Source organism: Cyrtonyx montezumae, unplaced genomic scaffold, assembly GCF_038088225.1.
Source record: "Cyrtonyx montezumae isolate F1298 unplaced genomic scaffold, pur_monq_1.0 scaffold_25, whole genome shotgun sequence".
NCBI lineage: Eukaryota > Metazoa > Chordata > Aves > Galliformes > Odontophoridae > Cyrtonyx > Cyrtonyx montezumae.
In genome coordinates, this window is record NW_027071992.1 from 1,912,450 (window position 1) to 1,933,499 (window position 21,050).

At 43.3% G+C, this 21,050-nt stretch overlaps 2 protein-coding genes across 2 annotated transcripts in view; both read right to left on the bottom strand.

Annotated features, from left to right (window-relative positions):
- HOMER1 (homer scaffold protein 1) overlaps nt 1-12,492 on the bottom strand; it is a 90,436-nt gene extending 77,944 nt beyond the window's left edge. Inside the window, exon 1 of the mRNA XM_065739822.1 lies at nt 12,265-12,492. Within this exon, the coding sequence (XP_065595894.1) occupies nt 12,265-12,269 (5 nt within the window). The 5' untranslated portion in view covers nt 12,270-12,492. The remainder of the gene's footprint in view (nt 1-12,264) is intronic.
- Nucleotides 1-21,050, bottom strand: part of SERINC5 (serine incorporator 5) — a 510,096-nt gene that overhangs the window by 215,506 nt on the left and 273,540 nt on the right. The gene's annotated exons all lie outside the window — the stretch shown is intronic.

The following is a 21,050-nucleotide window of genomic DNA, read 5'->3' on the forward strand; positions in this document are numbered from 1 at the left end:
AGCTTTGGAGATTCTACAATTCTATGAATGTTAGAAAATCAATATGAAAAATAGGTAACAAGATTGATCTGCAGAAGACAAAGCAGAAGACATTCCAATGGAATTGTTGCAGAGGACTTCATATTCACTCAGGTCTACATCTGCACTATTTTGTTTCATCCTCAAGAGACAGTCTATTGTTCAGTTCAACATAGGATACATTTAGTAAGAAGTTGCTGGTGATGACAACCACTCTTCCTTAGCAAGATATCTTAGTATCTGTAAAAATACACGATTAAAAGTATTTGTATAAAAGCAAATTTTATCTCACATGGTTCAAAAAATAAAAAATAAAAAGGAAACTTCCACCTGAAACCTCCCTGATTTTTTGCACAGATCTTGCCTCTATTTTCAGTGAATTCTCAGAAGTCTACTACCTATCTATCTAAAAAAAATTGTTTAAATTTCAGAGCTATTCAGAAAGGATGTGGAATAATTGCACTATATTCATACATCTTAAAATCCCAGACTTTTAAGAAAAAAAAACTTCACAATATTCTACTATGAGCTAAGAGATATGCCTTACAAGTAAGCAACCAGATGCAAATGCTAGCTTTATAGGATATGCATACATATAAGGTAAATTTGACACCAACAAGCAGATGACTTTAATGAAGTTAGAAAAGATAAACAAATCCATATGTCTACTTTAATTTGTATGTATCAATAAATAAAACTTTCTGTATGACACAGGAGGCAAGTAATCTCAAAAAGCAGGGCAGAAAAGAGTTTTGAAATATGATCTAATAACATTTTGGCACATCCACTACTGCGGATGGCATCTTTATGAACACACAATCCTTTAAAACAGTCCATTCAGTTAAAAAACAAACAAACAAACAAAAACAACAATAACAACACACTGTGTATGTGCCAGTCTCAAAATGCTGATGAAGACCTTGAGGTGCTCCAGGGACAGAAGGGAGTGAAGAAAAGCAGAGGATATCCTACAAGTAAGCACTGCAAGACAGCTAAGATAGCAGTAAAATGTATTATCAACACACACAATCATACAAGTTAGGACTACTATGCCTGAGAAAATGAGGCTCTTGCTATTAAACGAACAACATAAAAACAACAAAATGAACTGCAGAGCTCCTCTTCTGTATTTGCTTCCACTTCATAACAGGTTAGTGAGGCTTACCCTAATTAACAGAACATTCCTTTCAACTAAAAGTTAATAGTCTGTGATTTTTTCCAAGTCCCACTCTTGGGAGCTAAGATGACACAGCACGCTGTGCTTATATGCTCCGGTAGGAGCCAACTCCCCACAGTGTCACACATCCACTGTTTGATTCTGTTAGCAAGCTACTTACAAAGCCTATCCCTCCCATCGACAGGTACCTGGTGTTAATAACACGCAGTAACTGCCTGGAGTCCTTTCCTTACAAGGATGGACTACTGGATTTCTTAACACGTGAATGGTTGTTTTTCTTATGAAACAGTGTATAATATGGGTGGCTGCAATCACTGGCCAGAGAACAGAAACAGAGGGGGAGATACTGCCAAAATGTTATCCCTCTGTGATCATAATAAAGCTTCCACCTGATCTGTCTTAAACTGTACCTGCATTACTATGCACTCAGAGTGCCTATACCTGCTTACAGACAATAGCTCTTGGCAAAATGTATAATAGTAAAGAGCATATTCCACAGCATAGATTTAATATTAAGTCCCTCTTCAAGCACACGTTTTTCCAATCTATTTCAATAGCACTTATGTTTAGGCATCTCACTGGCTGTGAAACTACAAAACAGCAGTAATAGGAGCCCCAGAATAGTAGCCCCATTGCTAGCCTACCAACTGCTTTGTGCAGCCCAACTAACAAGCAAAGCAAACATGCCCTCAAAGTCCTGATCAAAGCAGAACACAGTGAATCACATTTGACACTGAAGCAGCAAACTTCTACATCCTGAAGAAAGTACATAAAATTAAGGTTTATATTCTAGAGCAAGAAGAAAGCAACAAAATTCTTTTGGATTTTTGGTATAGTGTCATTGAATGCGGAGTCACTTGATTCATAGGCTAAAGAAGCAAGAAAAGCAAAACAAGATCCCTTGGAATCTGGAAGATATATACTGTACTGTTAACTTTATTTTTAAAAGAAAGAAAATAAATGAAAAATCAAATTGATACCACTTTCATAAATTCAGGTATTTTTTAAAGACTGAACCTGGGAGAAAAGCCTTTTATCCAGTGCCACCAGCTACTGCATGCTGCTGAAGCTCTGTGGGTAGGCAAATACAGTTGTTACTGGAAAAATGCACACCAATAATTTAATACTGACTATGCAAGCTTTTCTAAATTCAGTTCCTAATTTGATATTCAGTGAGATTTCGTGTCCTCTATCAAGTCTCATCATAACTGTGTCAAACTTCTGACTGCTGTATTTCAGAGTATGTAGCAACAGGGGCAAAGCTGATGTATTTTTCAACTTAGAGAGATGTGGATTTTGGAACCTGAATAGGAACAGAAAGACAATCAGGTCATAGAACCATTTCATTAAGTGCTTCCACTGAGATAATCAGCAATTACATGGCAAACAAAGATAATATTACAAAATGAATATTTTTAGATGAAGTTAAACGTAACTAATGTTCTTCAGATCATCTTTGAGAGAAATAATCAATACTAGTCATAATTTTGATGAACAGATCTCTCGGCAACTTTTTCACTATAAAAAAAAAACAAAAAAACTTATCCTCCCAGCTTAGTATGAGACAGTTTTCATTTGTCCCTAATGAATTTTTGTTGCAAAATAGGGTTTCTGCACTTTAGTAACTCTCCCTGTAATGCTTCTTACCAGTGTTCTTACATTACCTTCTTTTTTTGGCTTTAACCTCCCATTTAATTCACTGTACATCTTTGTACAGAAATACCCACACCTCCTTACCACTCCTCAGCCCATCAGTCAAGTCCATCTCATCTTTATCTCCAACATACTAATTTTCATATGTCTTCTGCATGTGAAAATGCTTTTTATTCCAGTCACTTGTTATTCCTTTTGTTTCAAACTTAAATCTCACAAAACTTCTATTTGAACATTAAGAAATTGCCAGTTAGCAATCAGTTTAAAGAGGTTTTACACTTATCTCTCCAAAAGACACACCCTGTAGCAAATCATTAGAGCAGTGTGCACTTACACTGCAGACACCACAGCGCTGAAGCTACACTCACGTCAGCACCAGAAGGATCTCAACTTACACATGAAGAAGTCAGAACAAACAAGGCTGAACAGACCTGCACTTCATAACTAACACCATCAACCAGTCTTCGAAGAATCCAGAATTCCTTCCAAGACAGAATAGCTGCTCACTGTGTTTTGAAAAGAATCATTAGCCTACATCACAAGATGAGAACTGGATTATTTCATTTGTGTCAAGGAACTGAATTAGACTCCTAGAAAGGTAAACAAATTAATTTTATATTCACAGGTAACAAATGAATTTGTATCATCCCACTGAGCACTGCGGGAACTATAAAGCCTCTTTAATTCACTCTGAGTATGCCATTATCATGCCAGCAAGTCCCTCCCACTGGATAACTTACAGCCTAGTAACTATTGAATGTCAGAAGCAGAGGCTGCATCTCTGATGAGCCATAACTGGAAGTGACAGATCTCTGTTTCCCTGATTGTTAACATTATACATATCCAAAATAGGTTCTGAGACATATCCCACCCGACAGGGCTCAGCAAGGAAAATCACCAAAAACATTCCTAGCATGGCTCCAAATTCTAGTTCCCCATGTGAGCTGTCAGGTCACCAAAAACTCTCATGTTAACACCCAAGAGGGGCTTAACTGAACCATCAGATAAAAGTCAGTGTACAAGAAACTGGCAATCTCTGATTCATAGGTTCATAGGTACATTAGGTTGGAAAGGACCTACAAGATCATCTAGTCCAACCATCCTCCTATCACCATCCCTACCCAACTACTAAATCAAATCCCTTAGCACCTCATCTAAACGCTTCTTGAACAGCGCTAGCGATGGTGCCTCAACCACCTCCCTAGGCAGGCCATTCCAGTGCCTGACCACTCTTTCAGAGAAAAAATGTTTCCTCAGGTCTAATCTAAATCTTCCCCGACGCAACTTGTGGCCATTCCCTCTCGTCCTGTCATTATTTATCAGGGAGAAGAGGCCCACCCCCTCCGTGGTTTTGAATTTAGAAAAACAATACTTGTTATGTAATTTAATTGCTTAACCTGGCGAACAGAATGTTATGAGTAGGAAGTATGAATACTATACTAAACTGCAAAAAAATATCAGTGTACAAAAGCAAGTGGAGATAAACAATTATTTAGGAAGGTAAACTACACATACATGACTTGATAATTTAGAACAAACTTTTGTACTTGCATCTAGCAGGTACTGAAGTTAAGTAATCACTATTTGACCTGCTTCATCTTTGTCTGATGCTTGATCATGATCACTAATTTTCCAGACCTCTAGCATAATAGCATACTAGTTTATAAGCTCAATGCATCTGAAGTCATTATTCTCTTCTTTGGTCCACTTTTTTCACTTGCTAGTCACTGTAACTGTCAAATTCCAGTCAAGAAGGTAAAATGCTATTGTGCCATTCTGCTTAAGGATATCTCTTGTTCAAGAAGATAGAAGTTTCAAAAACTACCTTTTCGGAAGCTCTGTCTATCATTTCCTGGAAGGAACGCCATTACTTATGTCTCGATGTTCTGGATGTCTGGGCAGCAGGCCTGCTATATACACATGAGAAATTCCTCTGTGTTTGTAGAACAAGAACTAATCATTGTCACAGAAGAGTTTTATTTTATTTTAATTTTTTTGCAAGAAAAATACTTTGCACTCTAAGACCACCCTACATGGCATCACAGGCCACAGTAAACCCAGTTCTAGTACCTTTGCAGTATTACCTACTATGATTTTTACTATGAAAGCCACAATGAATGAGAAACTGTCTAGTGGACAAGTTCCAAAAACACCTTCCAGACTTCAGCTTCAAAACTGAGAGCAAACTAGGACATGTATAGCTATGGCTCTAAACTGTTGGAGATTTTTTGATCGTATCATGTCAGCATAAGTAGACAGAGCTACAGAGAACCTACACAGACAGAGAAAGGTAAGTCTACCCCACATGTATCAACACATTGCCTGTGCCAGCTCCTATACTTGCACAGACATGTAGCAGTAATTCAGTCAAATACTTACTTGACATATTGCAGAGTTACGTATTTGTGCTGTAGTACAGACAAGAAAAAGCAGTTCCAAACTTCTGTTGTTCTCTCTTCCTGTTGGAAAGCTCATTGAAAACTTCATGATCAATGTGTTGACAAAGAACACAGCCACAAAAAAGGACAAAACATTGCCTGTGAATCGTTCACATGTATACAGTGGAAGAAGAAAAGACCAAGAAGAACTGCAAATTTCAAACACTTCCCTCTTTATTCAGGTAAAACCCTTTACTCAGAACCAGTCTTACTGACTGGAATAACCATCCCTGGAGGTTTTCAACAAAGAGGTAGATGTGATACTGAGCAACATGGTGGTGATGGGTTGACAGTTGGACTAGATGATCTCAGTGGTCTTTTCCAACCTCTATAATTCTATGATTCTACTGTTTCTAAGTAACAGAGTTTCTTTCTGTAACTGGAAAAAAAGATCATTACAAGGATACTGGAAATGTCAATATGTGCTCATATCTGGCAAACCAGCATAATCTATTGCATGCTTAAACAGTGTCTGCCTAGGCCAATTTTTTTAATGCTGACTGGCATTCACCACTATTTGCCACCAGAAAAAAATGTGTCAGAATGCAGGATTGCCAGAAGCATATTTGTGAGGCAGTTCCAGAAAAATCAATACTATATTCAAACACAGTTCCGTTACTTTGCAGAATGGAGCAGACAACATTAACATTACCACTGGGACTCTGTGTTGATGCAACAGTGCCCAACACTGCACGTGCAAGACCCAGATAGAGTAAAACAACAGCTTCCTCTAGCATCTTTTCCCCCTCTAACCTGTCTTGAACGTATTAATTTCAGTGGGTTCTGAACTCCCAAACCTCAGGTAAAATAAAAACTAAGATAATCAAAACAGAATCAGGAAAAGAAACTTATATTCACAAGCAGATAAAAACACTGATGTTTGGTGATGAAATGCCTCCACATCCATAGCACCCTATTTAAGACCAGGTACATTTCAAAAAGCTTTGCAGGGAGAGTAGCGTGAAACACCAAAATAAAATCCATGCTTACAGATCATCCTACAGATGGCTTTCTCATAAGAAATGCCTTTAAATATACATTTCAACCTAACACAGTGTCTTTGAAGAGAAAGGATAATGTACAAAGTTCTCTGACTTTAAGTAATACAGAATAATTTGTTTCTGTGCTCAGTGTTACACTTTCTCCTTGGTAAGACTACAACCACACTAAGGGTTGCCTCAGATACAACAGACAACCTTGTTACAACACAAGCACACTGAATTTCTGTGTAAATATATACCTAAAGTGATGACAGTTCCACATCTGGAACTGCTCCCTGTCTCACTGGGTACATCTACAGCATACTCAATCTTAAATAAAAGACTTCTTGATCTACAAGAGTGACCAGCCCTTGACACCTCAGGCCTTAACAACTTCAAAATTAAAGATATCTAAAAGAGTGGAAACACTAAGCTTCTAATCTGGACATGACATTTACACTGAATAGATGGTCAGTGATCTGGAAAACACTGGAAAATCATAGGCTCAGCTGAAACTGTGTCCCAGGCACCTTTACTAACAACTAAGCCAGAGTTGGGTTACTAGATAATGTTTTCTTGTAGCATGCTAACACATAGGCATAGATTTGGAAGGCTGTCATTTGAAGAGTGACCAGCTAAGAGCTTTACATCTAATGACAGTTTTAAGAGACAATCATGAAAAGTAAATGTTTTCCAACAAAATTTCCATAAAAGCACTGACTTCTACTCATTTTATCAGTTAGCAAGCAGAAATGGTCTAATGCCATTCAGGAGTCATTTCCTCCTCTAATCAGAAGTCAGAGCCTGTCACAGTATATCAGTCTGTTACGTTCTCTGTGGTTTGAAGACCACAAATTTCTTCAAGCAGTGGCCTGACACGCAGTTAAGGGTCCTGCAATACAATGGGAATAGTAGAAAGGTGAGCACTCTTTGAGATGGAGAAATCACAAAGGCACAGACACAAGATATTCATCTGATGTTTGCCTAGAGATACTGCGAGTTAAAATAATCTCAACATGATGAATTAGAAGGATTTACATGTTTTTCTGCAGAACTAGGTCTTCACTCAAGAGCTGGTCTATACAATCCTTCTAATGCATGGCAATATTGGAGCAGATCAAATTCAGCCTTAAGGTATTAGAAATCCCTTCACTGATTAGCATGGAGATAACCCCCACGGCAGTCAGGACACTTGTTTATGTGTCGACCATCCAGAAAAGCTGTTTTAGTCTTCTCATGCTTATTTTACAGTCATAAAAGTACTGTGACAGAAGACAATTTAGGCAGGATTGAGGTCTCTCCACTTTATTGTCTAACAAAAAGGTTTATTAACCATTTCATGCTGATTTACATACAGTCCATCTATCCTGGTATTTATATCTCACCAATCACAGTTTGTGGGTACCTGCAGTAAGTAATGATGATCTATTTCTGTTACATCCAACACAATGCTACAGAAGATAATGCAAAATTACTTGCAGCCACTGCTTTCTCACAGGAAGCATCTCATTTTAGATTTGAGATGGCAAAATGGCCAGGAACCACAGTAACACCAAACTACCAACAAGAAGCTGCACCTTGTCACTTTTTTATCTGCAGTATTTCTGTGTCAGAGGAGCACAGCTGAAGGAACTGCTGCTAAGAGGAAGCTCTGGGAGCTTCATTAGTCTGTGTGAGAATGAAAAAGGTTGAAAAACCTGAGTGAGGTCACATTCAATGGTTAACAAAGATTCTGGTTCCTAACAACTTCATAATGTCTGCTATCCAGTTAAAGAAAGGAAAACAAAAAGTTTAAGGTCAAAAATTTCATTTGGAAACACCTGATAAATCAAGAAGTCAACAGGTAACAAACAAAAGCCAGTTTCCACAGCAATACTTGTCTATTTCATACGCTCAAGCAGTGTAGATTTGTGCATAATTTTAGATTTAAAAGCTTCAAATTGTTTTTGTAAAAGTTATTACAACCCTGAGAGTAGACCAATCAGCTCCCCTGCAGCTACAGAACTCTCATATCAAACTTGCACCCTACACCTTGAATGCCTTAAAGACATGCATGTGACCAACCCCCTATGCTTCAACAAGAGTGGGAATCAAGAATGGACCAACCAGTAACTGCCATTTTCCACTCACTGACAAGAACTAAAATAAAGTTCTTATTTCCAGGCAACGATAATGCTAATAAAGTACATCTTAAAATATTCATCTTCCACAATACTCTCTAGCCAGCTTAAGAACTCTAGTATTGTAATTCTGCCATCTCAAACTGACACAAACCATAACCATCTCTGGGAAGATAACATACTAAATATAGTCCAAAGTGAAGAGAAGCTGAAGTCTTTGTAAAGACACCTTGATTAATGTGACATGACAGCGACAAGAAGATCTAAAGAAACTTTTACCTTGTAATTCCTTGTCATTTAGCATGAGTGAAGGAAAAAGCTAGTAAAATGAACTTGGATCTTTGTCCACAGAACAAAAGCATAAAGAAAAGTAATTATAGGGAAAATACACATTGATAAAATTGATAAATTAGGAATTAATCCAAGAGACTAAGTTTTACAGAACAGCAGATTCTTGGTCTTCACCAACTGTATCCACTAAAACTCAGTAATGACAGCAACACAGCCTACGAGTATCAACCTCTAATTCCCCTGCCACCACATCAAGTAAAGGCAGTACCAATGACCAGTAAAATAAGGCAATAATTTGCAGCTTTCAACATAAACTTAACTCAGCTATGTATACATTAATCTGGTCTACAAATACACATTCATAGTACGTTTACTTAAGATCTACTTCTTTGGGATTTTTAATCTAATCAAATCTTTGCTCAAGTATGACCAACTGTGCAATACTATCAAAATGTTTACTGCTCAATACTTTTGTATTGCCAATACAAAAGAGACATTATGAACTAGAACAGAACACATCAAGTTCTGATTTATGTAAAAGTCAAGGTTTTCTTATTGAATAGTCATTCGGTGAGAGCAATCCAAGAGAAAGGCCTGCACTGATAAATGGCATATCACTGACAGTAACTACTGCTCTCCTTATGCAACAGGAAGGACAAATTACAAGAGGGAATGAGAGTGGCAGGTAGAGGAACAAGAGCAGACGTGTACTGTCCCTGGAGCTCGATTCATTTACCCTCTCCTGTGAGTCAAGAGGGACACACACAGACATCAAGGACAGAACACCAGGGAAGAGTGGCTGCACCCTACAAGCTTTTCTCAAGCTTCAAGCTTCCCACTGCAGCTTCAAATATTTCATCGCAGTACAACTTCAGAGACCACCAATCTACAGCAAGGTATTCACCATGTAGTTACCTGATTTTTCAGATAGTACTCAACCAGCCAAGCAGTTTGAACTATACTGTCAGAACAGGGAATTCTTCAGCATAACTTATAAAACTAAGAAAGCCATTGCTGGTTAGCTAAGCAAGTATTTCTCCCCAGTTCCAAGTTTTCTTTGTTCTGACCATAGGTAAACTCTCCACCTCCCAGATACTACAGATTCACCATATGTAGCTCATGCACAATAGCAACATCCATTAACTACCAAATATACAAGGTTGCTCTGAAAGTAATGCACTCTATTATTTCCATGGAAACCTCAACAGATACAGAGAGCACAGTAACTCCATTTGATAGAGAACATTTTCAGCTACAAAATACTTTTTTTCAGCCCAGTCACCATCATTAGCCAACTTGCACAGAGCAGCTGATGGAGATGTTCTTCGTGCTCTGACAGCTGTGTATGTCTACCCCCAAAGTGGCTTGTCTTTCACACACCAGCCACCTCCTCATGAGCTCACATCCACAAGTTGCTCTCCATAAACGTTCAGCAAGTGTCTATGAATGTCAGTGGGCACTATCTTTACCGCATGGAGGAGTTTAATGCCACACCTTTGCTTCATTCACACTTCCATGTCAGATGCCGTTTTGTCAGGGTGCCCCTCTGCTGCCATCTGTCACCCAGCAACAAACCGTAACAGAACAATTGGTTGGAAGGTTCAAGTTTCACTGCCATACCACTGACATGTGCCTTTGATGCTGTGATGCAACAGAATAAAATATGAGGCATTACTTTTGGAGCAGCCCTCACATGGCTGGATACATGATTATCAGTCATTTTTCCAACTTGCTTCTAAAGGACTTGATTTTCAGGCCTCAGAAGACTATCAGAAGACTATTTTTATAACTGCAGTGTTAAGATTCTAGTGTGTGTTGGTCTCAAAATAGCCCCAAATCCGTAGGGAACAGCATTTCAATGCTAATTCAAAACAGCTTTAGAAACAGGACTCAGAACATCAGCAAATGCCCAATACCTAACTGCAGGTCTACAGGGCTGGCACAAGCTTGGATGTGCTCCCCCGAACTGGCATGGCAGGGGGCCTATCAATAATACACACTCGCATTTCTAGTTATCTCCATCTTGTTAAAAGATGGTCTGCAAAGGAACTCTGCTGCTGTACCTCAATGTGCATCATCTGAAGTGTCTTCAAAACACAAACCAACTTTTGCCATCCTGACCTCAGTGTTCAAAGATACCAACATGAAGTCACCACAAAAATATCCTGGCATTAATTCTCCAAATATTCTTCTAATAGTTCTTCAGTATTCAGGCTTTTCTCCACTCTCTACAGAGAGTGATTTGCTCATTAAGAAACTGCAGCACCATCACAGCAGCAGCACTGAGTTTATTAAACGGAAGGGGCTTTTCACCTTTTTTCTTTTTTTTTTTTTTTTTAATCAAGTATTTGTTTTCTGAAAGCTCTGTTAGAGGACAAGCAATGCTTAATACTCAGCAGTTCTCAGTATTTGCAGTAAGTTGCACCTAAACAACATCTCTGCAAATAATACTGATTTTGAATAAATGTGATGTTTTTCCATTATTTGAATTCAAAAACGTGAAAAATTCTCTGCCTGTTCAGCAGTTTTATGGATAAAGCCCCCCAGAAAGCTTTACTACCATTTAGCCCTTCGCCACGTTTTCAGAACGTATGACCACTTCCCTGAAGATGCAGACAGCCGCAAGCTTGGGTTTATTCTGCAAGGACCTTTTCTTTAAATGGAAAATAAAACCTAATAACTAAGGAGACGTTCCTTCCTACATCTCGCACACTCCTGGTGACTCGGAGCACCAGGAACAGCTGCCACCACCACGACAGTCAGGTTCGTACATTGGAGAGTTCCATGTGCCTTTGACAGCCGGAGGAATGCTGCACCTGCAGCTCCACGTTACTGCACTATGCTAATTTCACATCCAAATTCTTGAATGACCAAAACGAAGACGACTCAAGTTGTAACTCTTAATACCCTGAGCTACACAGCGGTCTCAGGAACTCAGCGTCCTGTTGATGCATTAAAAGCCTGCCTCCACATTGCAGTTACCAAAATCACATTGTGCTTCTGCTGCCTTGGAACATGGACGAGCTTCCACTCCCCATCCAGAGGTTACCAGGCAAACACAGCAGTAAGTGTTATTTCATCACCTCCCTGTACAAATCGGAGATCGCAAACGTGGAAAGTTTCCACAGGTATCTATGCCACTTTTATGTCTCCGAGATTACATGCAGCTAGCTTCGCTTTAAAGATTTTATTCCTTCCCACTCCTTAAAATTTCGAGTGGATGCCCCACGTACTTGAGGGACGCGCTGCGAAGCAGATCCCTTCAGAGTCCACTTCACGTGTGGGCACCTGACACGCTCGATATCCCCCGAAGGCTACAGGGGAGGTGCAACGAACCCCGGCCGCGCCGCAGCTCCCCCGCCACACCGAGCCCGGGGCAGTCGTTCTCGGGCCCGGGCGCCCGCCAGCACCAGGTAGGGCAGGGCCCCCCGTCGGTAAGCCGAGACGGATCCGGCACCCAGCGCGTTACATCGGCCAACCCCGCTCGGTGCCGGTGGCAGAGGCACCCGTTCCCCGCTGCGCCCGCCCCCACTCCACCCCACCCCACCCCGCCCCGCCGCAGCCCGGCGGCCCCGCGAGGTGCTTACCCCATGGCGGCCGGCGGCGCCGGGCACCGGCGGTGCCGCGCGGGCCGCGTCCCCGGGGCGCTCCTCGCCGCGCCGCGCCTCGCCGCGCCGGCAGCTCCGCAGCCCCGTGGCGGCGGCGGGGACGCCGCGTTTGGCTGCCCGCGCCGCTCAGCGCAGGCCCGGGGGTCGCGTCGCCGGCCGGCAGCGGCCGAGCGGAGCCGAGCCGAGCCGAGCCGAGCCGAGCCGAGCGGGACCGCCCGCGCCCTACGGAGCGCCCCCCGCGGGCCGGGCTCGCATGGCCGCCGGCCCTGCCGGGCGTCCGCAGGCAGCGGCTCCGGCCCGCGAGCGGGCGTGCGGCAGCGGCGGCTGGGCGTGCGGACAGGTCCCTCAACCGCGGGCGGGCAGGCGGGCGGGCGGGCAGAAGGCGCTCGCCTTTTCCACGCGGCGCTGTCGGCGGCTGCGGCGCTTCTCGCCGAGCGCTCGGCGCGCCTCAGAGGCGGAGCGGGACGGGGCGGGCGGTGCGCGCAGGGCTCCGCGCCGCCGCTCCCCCTAGCAGCGCGGCGGGCAGCCGTGCATCTCCCCGAGGCGGCAGAGCGAGCCGCGGCACCGGCATCGGGCTCCTGGCGGCTGGTGGCGGGCACCGGGGCACCGCGCTCCGCCCGCCTGCCCCCAGCTGCGGAGACGAGGGGCGCCGCTCCTCCTTCCCGCGGCAGGTCCGCGCCTGGCCGTCACGCCTTCTTCTGCGGCGAACGGGCGGGCATCGCGCTGGGGCGCGGCGGGCCGGGCGCTGCCGGCGGGCGGGGGGCGGGAGGGGCGGCCGCCGCCGGGCCGCGCTGCTCTGCGGCGGGGCCGCGGGCTCAGCCCCGCCGTTCGGGTGGGATAGGACGGAGGGAAGGAGGGAGGGAGCGGGCGGGGGGTGCGGGGAAGGCGGGGGGGGAGGCTGGGGGAGTGCGCCGCGTCAGGCGGTGCCCGGCTGCTGCGAGCCGCTGCCTGCGGCCGCCCGCATCCCCACCTCCGCCTCACACCTCTGCCACCGCCCGCTCTCGCGCTGGACGGGCGCAGCCCGCAGCCGTCCCGCCGCCCCGGGGCTGGGGCGGAAGCCGGGACGGGAACCGGAGTAGGAGCGGGAACGGATCCGGCTGGGGCTCTACAGTGCCCGCCGCCCGCCAGCTGCTGCTCGCCGCGGCACCCGCTCACTCTGCCTCCATCCTCCGCCCGGGGAGCTTTAAATAGCGCACGTCACCGCGCTCCCCTACGCACCGACGTCACGCACTGCTCCCCGCGCTGACGTCACCGGGTGCGGGGGATGATGTCAGAGCGGCCCGCGCCGCCGGAAGCACTTCTATAATAGGGAATGGCGACCGGGGGGGGGCGGCGGGCGAGGCTGCGAGCTCGGCGCGGTGCGGCCGCCTCCGTGCACCTCCTCGGGGCGCCGGCGGCACCCGCCCGCCCCCGCGGCGCCGTCTCCGCGGCAACACCGCACCTGCCCACGGTGCTGCGGAGGCGGCCCTGGTCCGGAGCGTGGGGCCGTGTCCGCAGGCGATCCGCCAACGGCCCGACCCCGACCCAAGAGGGAACCGCAGGGGCATCCCGACATCGCTGGTGAAACGGAGCCGACACCGCCAGCGCGCCCAGTGCGTTGCTTTGCGCCGCGTCTCTCTGCGGTGCCGTGCGGTGGATAACGTGTGTCCCACTGTGCCTAGTTCAGCGGAGCAGCCCGGGTCCTCTGCGTCCCGCCGATAGGCACCCGATGTGTAGGTTAGCACTCCTGACTGTCAAGTGTAACTGTTGCTAGGCAGGGCAGTGGCACTGGGTGGTGGGATGCGCCCTGGCCTCTGCCCCTGCAAAGGCTGGTTTCAGTTTTTCAGGTGTTTGCCTATTCAAGAAAAGTTGTAGTTACCCCAGATATATTAAACTATGAGTGCGCAGGGAAATACTGGTGAGGTACAGACATCAACCCCTCTGCAGAAATGGCAGAAGGTCCAGGTTTTACCCGTGGATTGGGCATGGCACGGCAAAGTAACAGTGTGTTTGCAACTGCTCCTGAACAGTTTTGTCTCTTCCACGGAGGCTGAAGGGGCTGGAATGGAAAAGTGGATCCCCCGATCTACCCTACCACCATACCTCCCAGGATGAAAGCAGGCACTTCCACGTGTGGCTGTAATTCATACATGTGTTTGTGTTACTGATCATCAGCATCTGACCTACAGAAATTACCATCTATGGGATGAGTGGAGCAAACAAGTTAAATAGCAAGGGAGACCTCCCAGCGAAACTAAGCACAAGAGACCTTGCATGAATCATTTGTACCCACAGCACGGAGGTGCAAGGCACATCGCGTCACAGGGAGAAGAAAACAGCAGCTTCCTCACTTTTACACTTCTCACAGTACCTCTCGGTGCAGAGTGAGGCCTCAGCACGAGGGCAGCTGCACAGACTCAATGGCACTATCCTGAGTGGGCAGCACCCCCCACACAAGGTTGTGATTAGTCTGCTTTGTCTTTCTGGATGGCTATTATCACTTTTAGTTTGAGTTTGTACATGCAGTTCAATTCAAGTTTATGTTCCACTAAAAATCAAGCTAGATGTACTATTTTCTGGCAGTAAATTGCTCATGGCAGCCTCCATTGCTATCTGGGGAAAGAGAAGACCCACACCAGCTCTTTCTGCCACCTTACAGCAGTGATGAGAAAGAAATAGACTGTGATCAAAATAATTTAGTCTAGACAAATGTTAGCAGAATGCAGCTTATAAATATATTTTTTTTATGTCAAGTAGCGAGGAGTCTAGATTTATTAACTTCTAAAAAGCCCTCATGACATTTTACATGCAGTAACAGCGGGTCAAGAGCAAAGGAATGAAGGCTCTAAATCCATAGACGAATAAGTGTTGCGTCAGTTCTGTTCTTTCAGCTAAAGCTCACACACTAATGAAAATGCTTTAGTATTTCATTATGTCCAAAGTGTTTTGTTTAGATATCACGGAGATGGCTCCATCTGTCTCTGCCTTTCAACTTATTCACGAATTTGGCTTGCATGAAGTATTACGTTTTCCCACTGCATGGGTGCAAAAACAGAATTCACTATGACTGAAGATAAAAGAAAAAAATATAAAAGAAACAAAACTGACACAGAGCCCTGGGGAAAGAACTGTAAGTGCACTTGAGAAGCAGAGGTGTGAGAAGATCCAGGGGCAAAGAAAAATCACTATCTCCAGAACAACTCTGTGGGGGATACCAAGAATGTCTTCATTGACTGGTGAAATGTCCTATATATTTCATACTCCTCTGTAAGTAATAATGTAGGAGTACAGGGACAGTACAGGGAAAGATAAGATCCTGGGTAGGGTAAAAGATATAGAAACAAGGAAATTATGTCTCCAAGCCTCAAGGCAATCTCAACCTTAATCTTAATCTTAATTTTTTTTTTCCTACTTAGTTCTTCATTTAAACAATGTTAATTAGTTGTTACAGTTCAGTGTAACGGCTCCACGTAACTTCCCTTCCTTATTTACTGTTATCATTCCTCCAGGTCTGACTGAGCCATTTCCACACCTTAAGCTTCCCCTCAACTACATCCATCTGCAATTTTGATCACTTTCCAGGTTGATTTGGTTAAATTAACATCATTTGTCTCCTGGAAATTGTTCATGCTTGCCAAGCTAACAGAAATCAACTCTCTTTCATGCCTGTTCATAAATTAATTTAGGAAAACATGGTGATAACTGTCAGTTGAGGCTGAACTGTACATGCAGATAATGAAGAAAGCAAGACAAGAGATTAAGTGATATACACATACTGTGGCATTAACAGAATTGATTCAGAGTGTGACCACCTCATATTGAAGACGGAGGAAACGTAATACAGTGAAATTCAATGGTGATGACTAGAGGTTCAGCTCTAAGTTTTTGCTGTTGCTTTAGAGTGCTTTTCTTTGTTTGTGAAGCACTGTGGTGGAGGCAACCTTAAGCTGTAGGAGACTCTAACGGATGGAAACCATCAGCAGGTCAGTGGCTGTAACTCTCGGTAAGAAATGCCACGATCAAATGAGATGGATGGCTTCAGGCAGACCAAAGCACAGTATGGTCTGGGAGAGAGGCTGTTGTTAGCTGTCATGAAGCAGCATATTCCTGGCACGTGTATTCATAGGCAGCAACCAAGCTGCCAGACCTCTTCTGACACCACTACCCTAACTGACCAACCAGCTGGGGCAACACCTGTAAGCTTGGCAGAAGTATCAGTACCTCTGAGAGCAGTGTTGTGTTGAACCTCCCACTGTGATATCTATAGAAGGAAATCAGCAGATGGCTGTGCCATTTGAAGCTCAAGCCTGCTGAGTACCAACATGGCCACTGGCATGGACGAAGTCTTGGAAATGCAGCAGAACAGAGCTGGAAAAGTCAAGAAGCACCACAATGGATCTGTATTTTGACTAACCCTTCTTAGTACCTCTGTGTTCTCCATACAGAGCCATATCTGCATTGGTGAATCACATATTGGTTATGAGCCATCATTCCAATGGAAAAGGCAGACATGCTTGTAACATGGAAATCTCATTGAAAGATCTGGTATGCAATCTCTTCTCAGTTCGAGTCAGCACTTTCAAGAAAAGGTATTCTAGCCATACCAAAACCAGACAAATTATTGATAAAGATATTTAAGGAATTTGAGAGCAGATATTTGAAGATTTGCTTGTTTGGTCTATCAAACCAAAACGTGTAAGAACATAGTCTTGTGCTTTCCAAATATTTTGGGTGTTGTCAACACAAAGGAACACAAGTTCTATTGAAGGGCAAAGGAATAAAAAGGTATAAACTTTCTCATAATAACTTCTGACAATCCAAAGGATGTTGATTTTCCAAGAACAGATGGTTTGAAGAGCAGCCTTCCAAAATAAGAGCAAAAACAAAAGCAGCAATGACTAGAGAGTAACCACAGGATCAAGACCTCCTTGTCTACAGGTGAGGGTGGCTGCAGGGACAGAGACCTTCGCTGGTTTGCAGCTTGCAGTCACCACCACCTCCAGGCATCTGGGCTTAGGCATCACTGCTGCTCACTTACATCAGCTGCTGTTTAATTTAATACCCAAAGTTTGCATGTTCCAAAATCCCTAAGGAAGCCAGTGTGTTCATTCCCTTTGAGGATGAGGGAGGATGAGGGAGCAAGCACCTCACACTGGCCTCATCTCAAAAATTGCTGCTGCACTGTATCTCTTCCTTCCTCCTACTCTTTCATGCCTCGTACTTTCCCTGCTTGTCTAATCACAAATCTCTTTCCCCACATGTGCTTCTTTCAGTGTGTGGGATCACTTTATCATATTCCCTTGCAGAATCTGTCTTTAATTTATAAATGAATTAGAGAAAAGAGGGAAATAGCATAGCTGGTATCTTCTTCCCTGAGCTCAAGGTTTCTGTCTGTATTTCCATCAGCCTAGAAAAAAAATCTTCACTTCCATTATCAGGTGGGCCTGGAGGGATACTGGAAAAATTTATATTCACCATTTTTTCTCTTAGAATACTTGAGAAAACCTAAGTGCTCCCTTGTATTCAAGGAAACGCAGTACACTGAAACTACAACTAGATTTGTTTTTGAAAGCAACTGTATGACATAATTCCCTGAGATGCCTTATGGTCCAATATTTCTCAGTCCTGTTGCCAGTGAATGGTAGTTTTCCGGCACCCACTTCCAACATCTAATTGTCTTATCACCAGAAATAGATCACACATCTCCTACACAGCTCTGTGGCATTACACCCCTACAGAAAATTTTTAAAGACACTGAACTGTGAGTAATGCTTGCGCTTCTTAGTCAGTTTTATCAGTGGTTGCAGTTCCTTACCATGCTTTTTCTGACCACAGTGAAAGCATGGCTTATGTTAGCAGACTGACTCTTTCAGCATGTCACTTCTATTTACTCCGTATTTATCTAGGTACATTACTGAAGTTGCTTCCCAATGCTTTCAGGTGTTCTTTTTTGCAATTTCAGCTGAAGGGACTGAAAATACTGTAAACAAGCAAACATTTTTTACTTATGAGTTTTGAAGTGCTCCGATAATGGCACTGTGGATCTCAAACCTCTCAAACAACATCCCTTTCCTGACCAACTGTACTTGCACACACAGAGTCTTCTTCTCTAGTGCTCTGTGTGGGTCACATCTGAGAAACAGCATACTTATTAAAAATATTTTTTCAGTCATATTTATATTATCAACAATATGATCTGTTTTCATAAAGTCATAGCAATCATATGGCTCTTCTCCTTTTGCCAGAGAAAAATATCCAAGTTCTGCCAAATCAGACTAACTTTGTTTCTAGTCAAGTTCCTAGCAAATTCCAGATTTCATCCATGATCTATTCTTCCTATTATTCCTCTCTTTGCAATAACAGCTTGATATTTTTAAGATTATTTCATAGGATCTGAAAGCTTGTAGTATACCAAATAGCATTTTACTAAGTTCTTCTAATAATAGAATCTTTCTGTGAATATTTGAAAAAAAAAAGAATCTTCATTTTTCTGCCTGAATATTCCTTCTTAGAGATGAATTTTTCTGAGACTCTGAGATTTATCTTCCCATAAGGAATCGTTCCACAAAAGACATTGGATACTCTCAACTATTTCCAAACAGTTTCTATGCACGCAGTTTTGGACAGCTGCTGAGAATGAAGTCCTACACATCCATTATCTTGTCCATTTGAGGAAGTTTGGCCCAGGCTTCCTTTGAGAAGCACTAACATCTTCATGCAGTGAAATGGGAAATGGAAAGCTGTCCATGAACATTCTGAAGTGGGTATTTTTTTCCCCCAAATTCTAGTCCTTTTCCATTCCTCTGCCAGTTGTTTCCAGTTTCCACTATGCTGAACTTGATTAGTGTGAATCTTCACTCGCACTTGGGAAATTCACCTACAAATCTCTACAGACTGCTTGTTCTGTAGCTCACACATGACAGAGAAAACAGTATTGAGATTGGGAACAGTTTTACAAGTAGGCAGAAAAGAACATGACATTACAGGAAAACGGAAGTCCAAATGGAAACAACAACTAAGGATCAGAGAGTGAAATGTAAAGTAACTGAGTGGGATACGGTGAATCAAAGATCAAGTCACAGTCAGATGCAGACCCTAGATTAGAATCCCATGAGATAGGTGTGGATAAGTACCAAGCAGGCAAACTGAGTGAAGAACAAGTATGGGGAGAATCTATGGTGAAGGGAGGAAGAAGAGCTTCAGGCTGGACAGGAGGTGAATAAAGAAGAAATTGGAAAGTTCTGGTCAAAACAACAGACAAGTCAAAAGAGAGGGTGAATGGTGTGTTACAGAGCAAGCATAACTGCTCAGATATGATGACTGAAAGGGCATGAGAGGTGTGCATAAGAAGGTAGATATTTCCTCCTGGTATTAAGAACCTCTAGTACATTATGAACCAAGCATGTCATCATGTCAGATGCTGCCAGAACACAGCAGCAAAACCCATGTGCTTAATCTGTATTTTCACCCCTGCCCAGTGCTGACTGTGTAATGACTGATAGCTGTAAACTCTACCAGTTGTTCTGAACTGTCAAGTAACAAGTAGCTTGATTCTGCTGGTGACTCATGTGGATATGTATAATGCCACAGGGTGGGATTTGTCTTTTACAGTTAAAATTTTGGAAGAACATTCAGAGATTGCACTGAAAGACTCTTAAGGGTCAGAAATTCTAGAATTGAGGATGCACAGACATACTTCATCTTCTTATTGTGTATATACATTATGAATTATGATTAAGTTACTACATGACTGTGTATACAGAATCACAGAATCGTTAAGGTTGGAAAAGACCTCTAAGATCATCTAGTCCAGCTGTCCATCTGCAACCAGTATTGCCCACTAAACCATCTTCCTAAACACATCCAGGCATGGTGACTCCACCACTTCCCTGAGTAACTTGTTCCAATGGCTGACCGCTCTTTCTGAAAAGAAATTCTTCCATATGTTCAACCTGAACCACCCCTGGCTCATCTTGAGGCCATTCCCTCTTGTCCTACTGCTAATTATCTGAGAGAAGGGGCCAACTCCCACCTTGTAATTTCTTGCACAGAATTCCAACCTCATTCTATGGATGGGATACCTCTACTGTGAAGGGAGACCTGCAATGAAGGAAAACTTCCATCTAAAAAGCATGGTCTACTGCTTTACTTTGAAAATACTCATTTCCTGGAGGAAACAGTCTTTACCTTCCTGGAACAAAAGGCTTACACTGCAAGGCTACAGAGCCATAGACAATTCATAGAAGCAGGTTTTAAGTGGAAAAAGAGAATGAGAAATAAAGAGGGAGTGAGAATGATTTTATAGATGTAGTGGCTGAATGCTGTTTAAGGGAACCTCACTTCTCTCTGCTGTACTACACTTGTAATTCTAGTTTAGGGGCTTTTTTAAAGTTGGCATGACTGCTACCCACCTCCCAGGAAACTTAAGATCCTGGGAATACTAACAATTAGGACTGGTGTTAAGGGATTTCTGTTTCAACAGGCAAAAGCGTGTATTGTTTCTACCTGATGCATATTCCCAAAGTGAATTAAAATTACACAAATAACCTCATTTCTACAATTTCCTAACAAAAAAAAAAATTGGCTTTATACTTAAACTCTATTGGCAATGTCTGACATAGTTCTTTATATGTTTATTATGTATGTGGAGATGTTGAGGTTTTCCTTTCTACAAATCTGTGAAATATAGAATTCAGACTGGAGAATGTTACCACTCTTTGTATTTCTGTTCCCATTTTTTTCCATGTTTCATTTATTCTCTGTGTCTTCTCAGTGTATGTTTATGA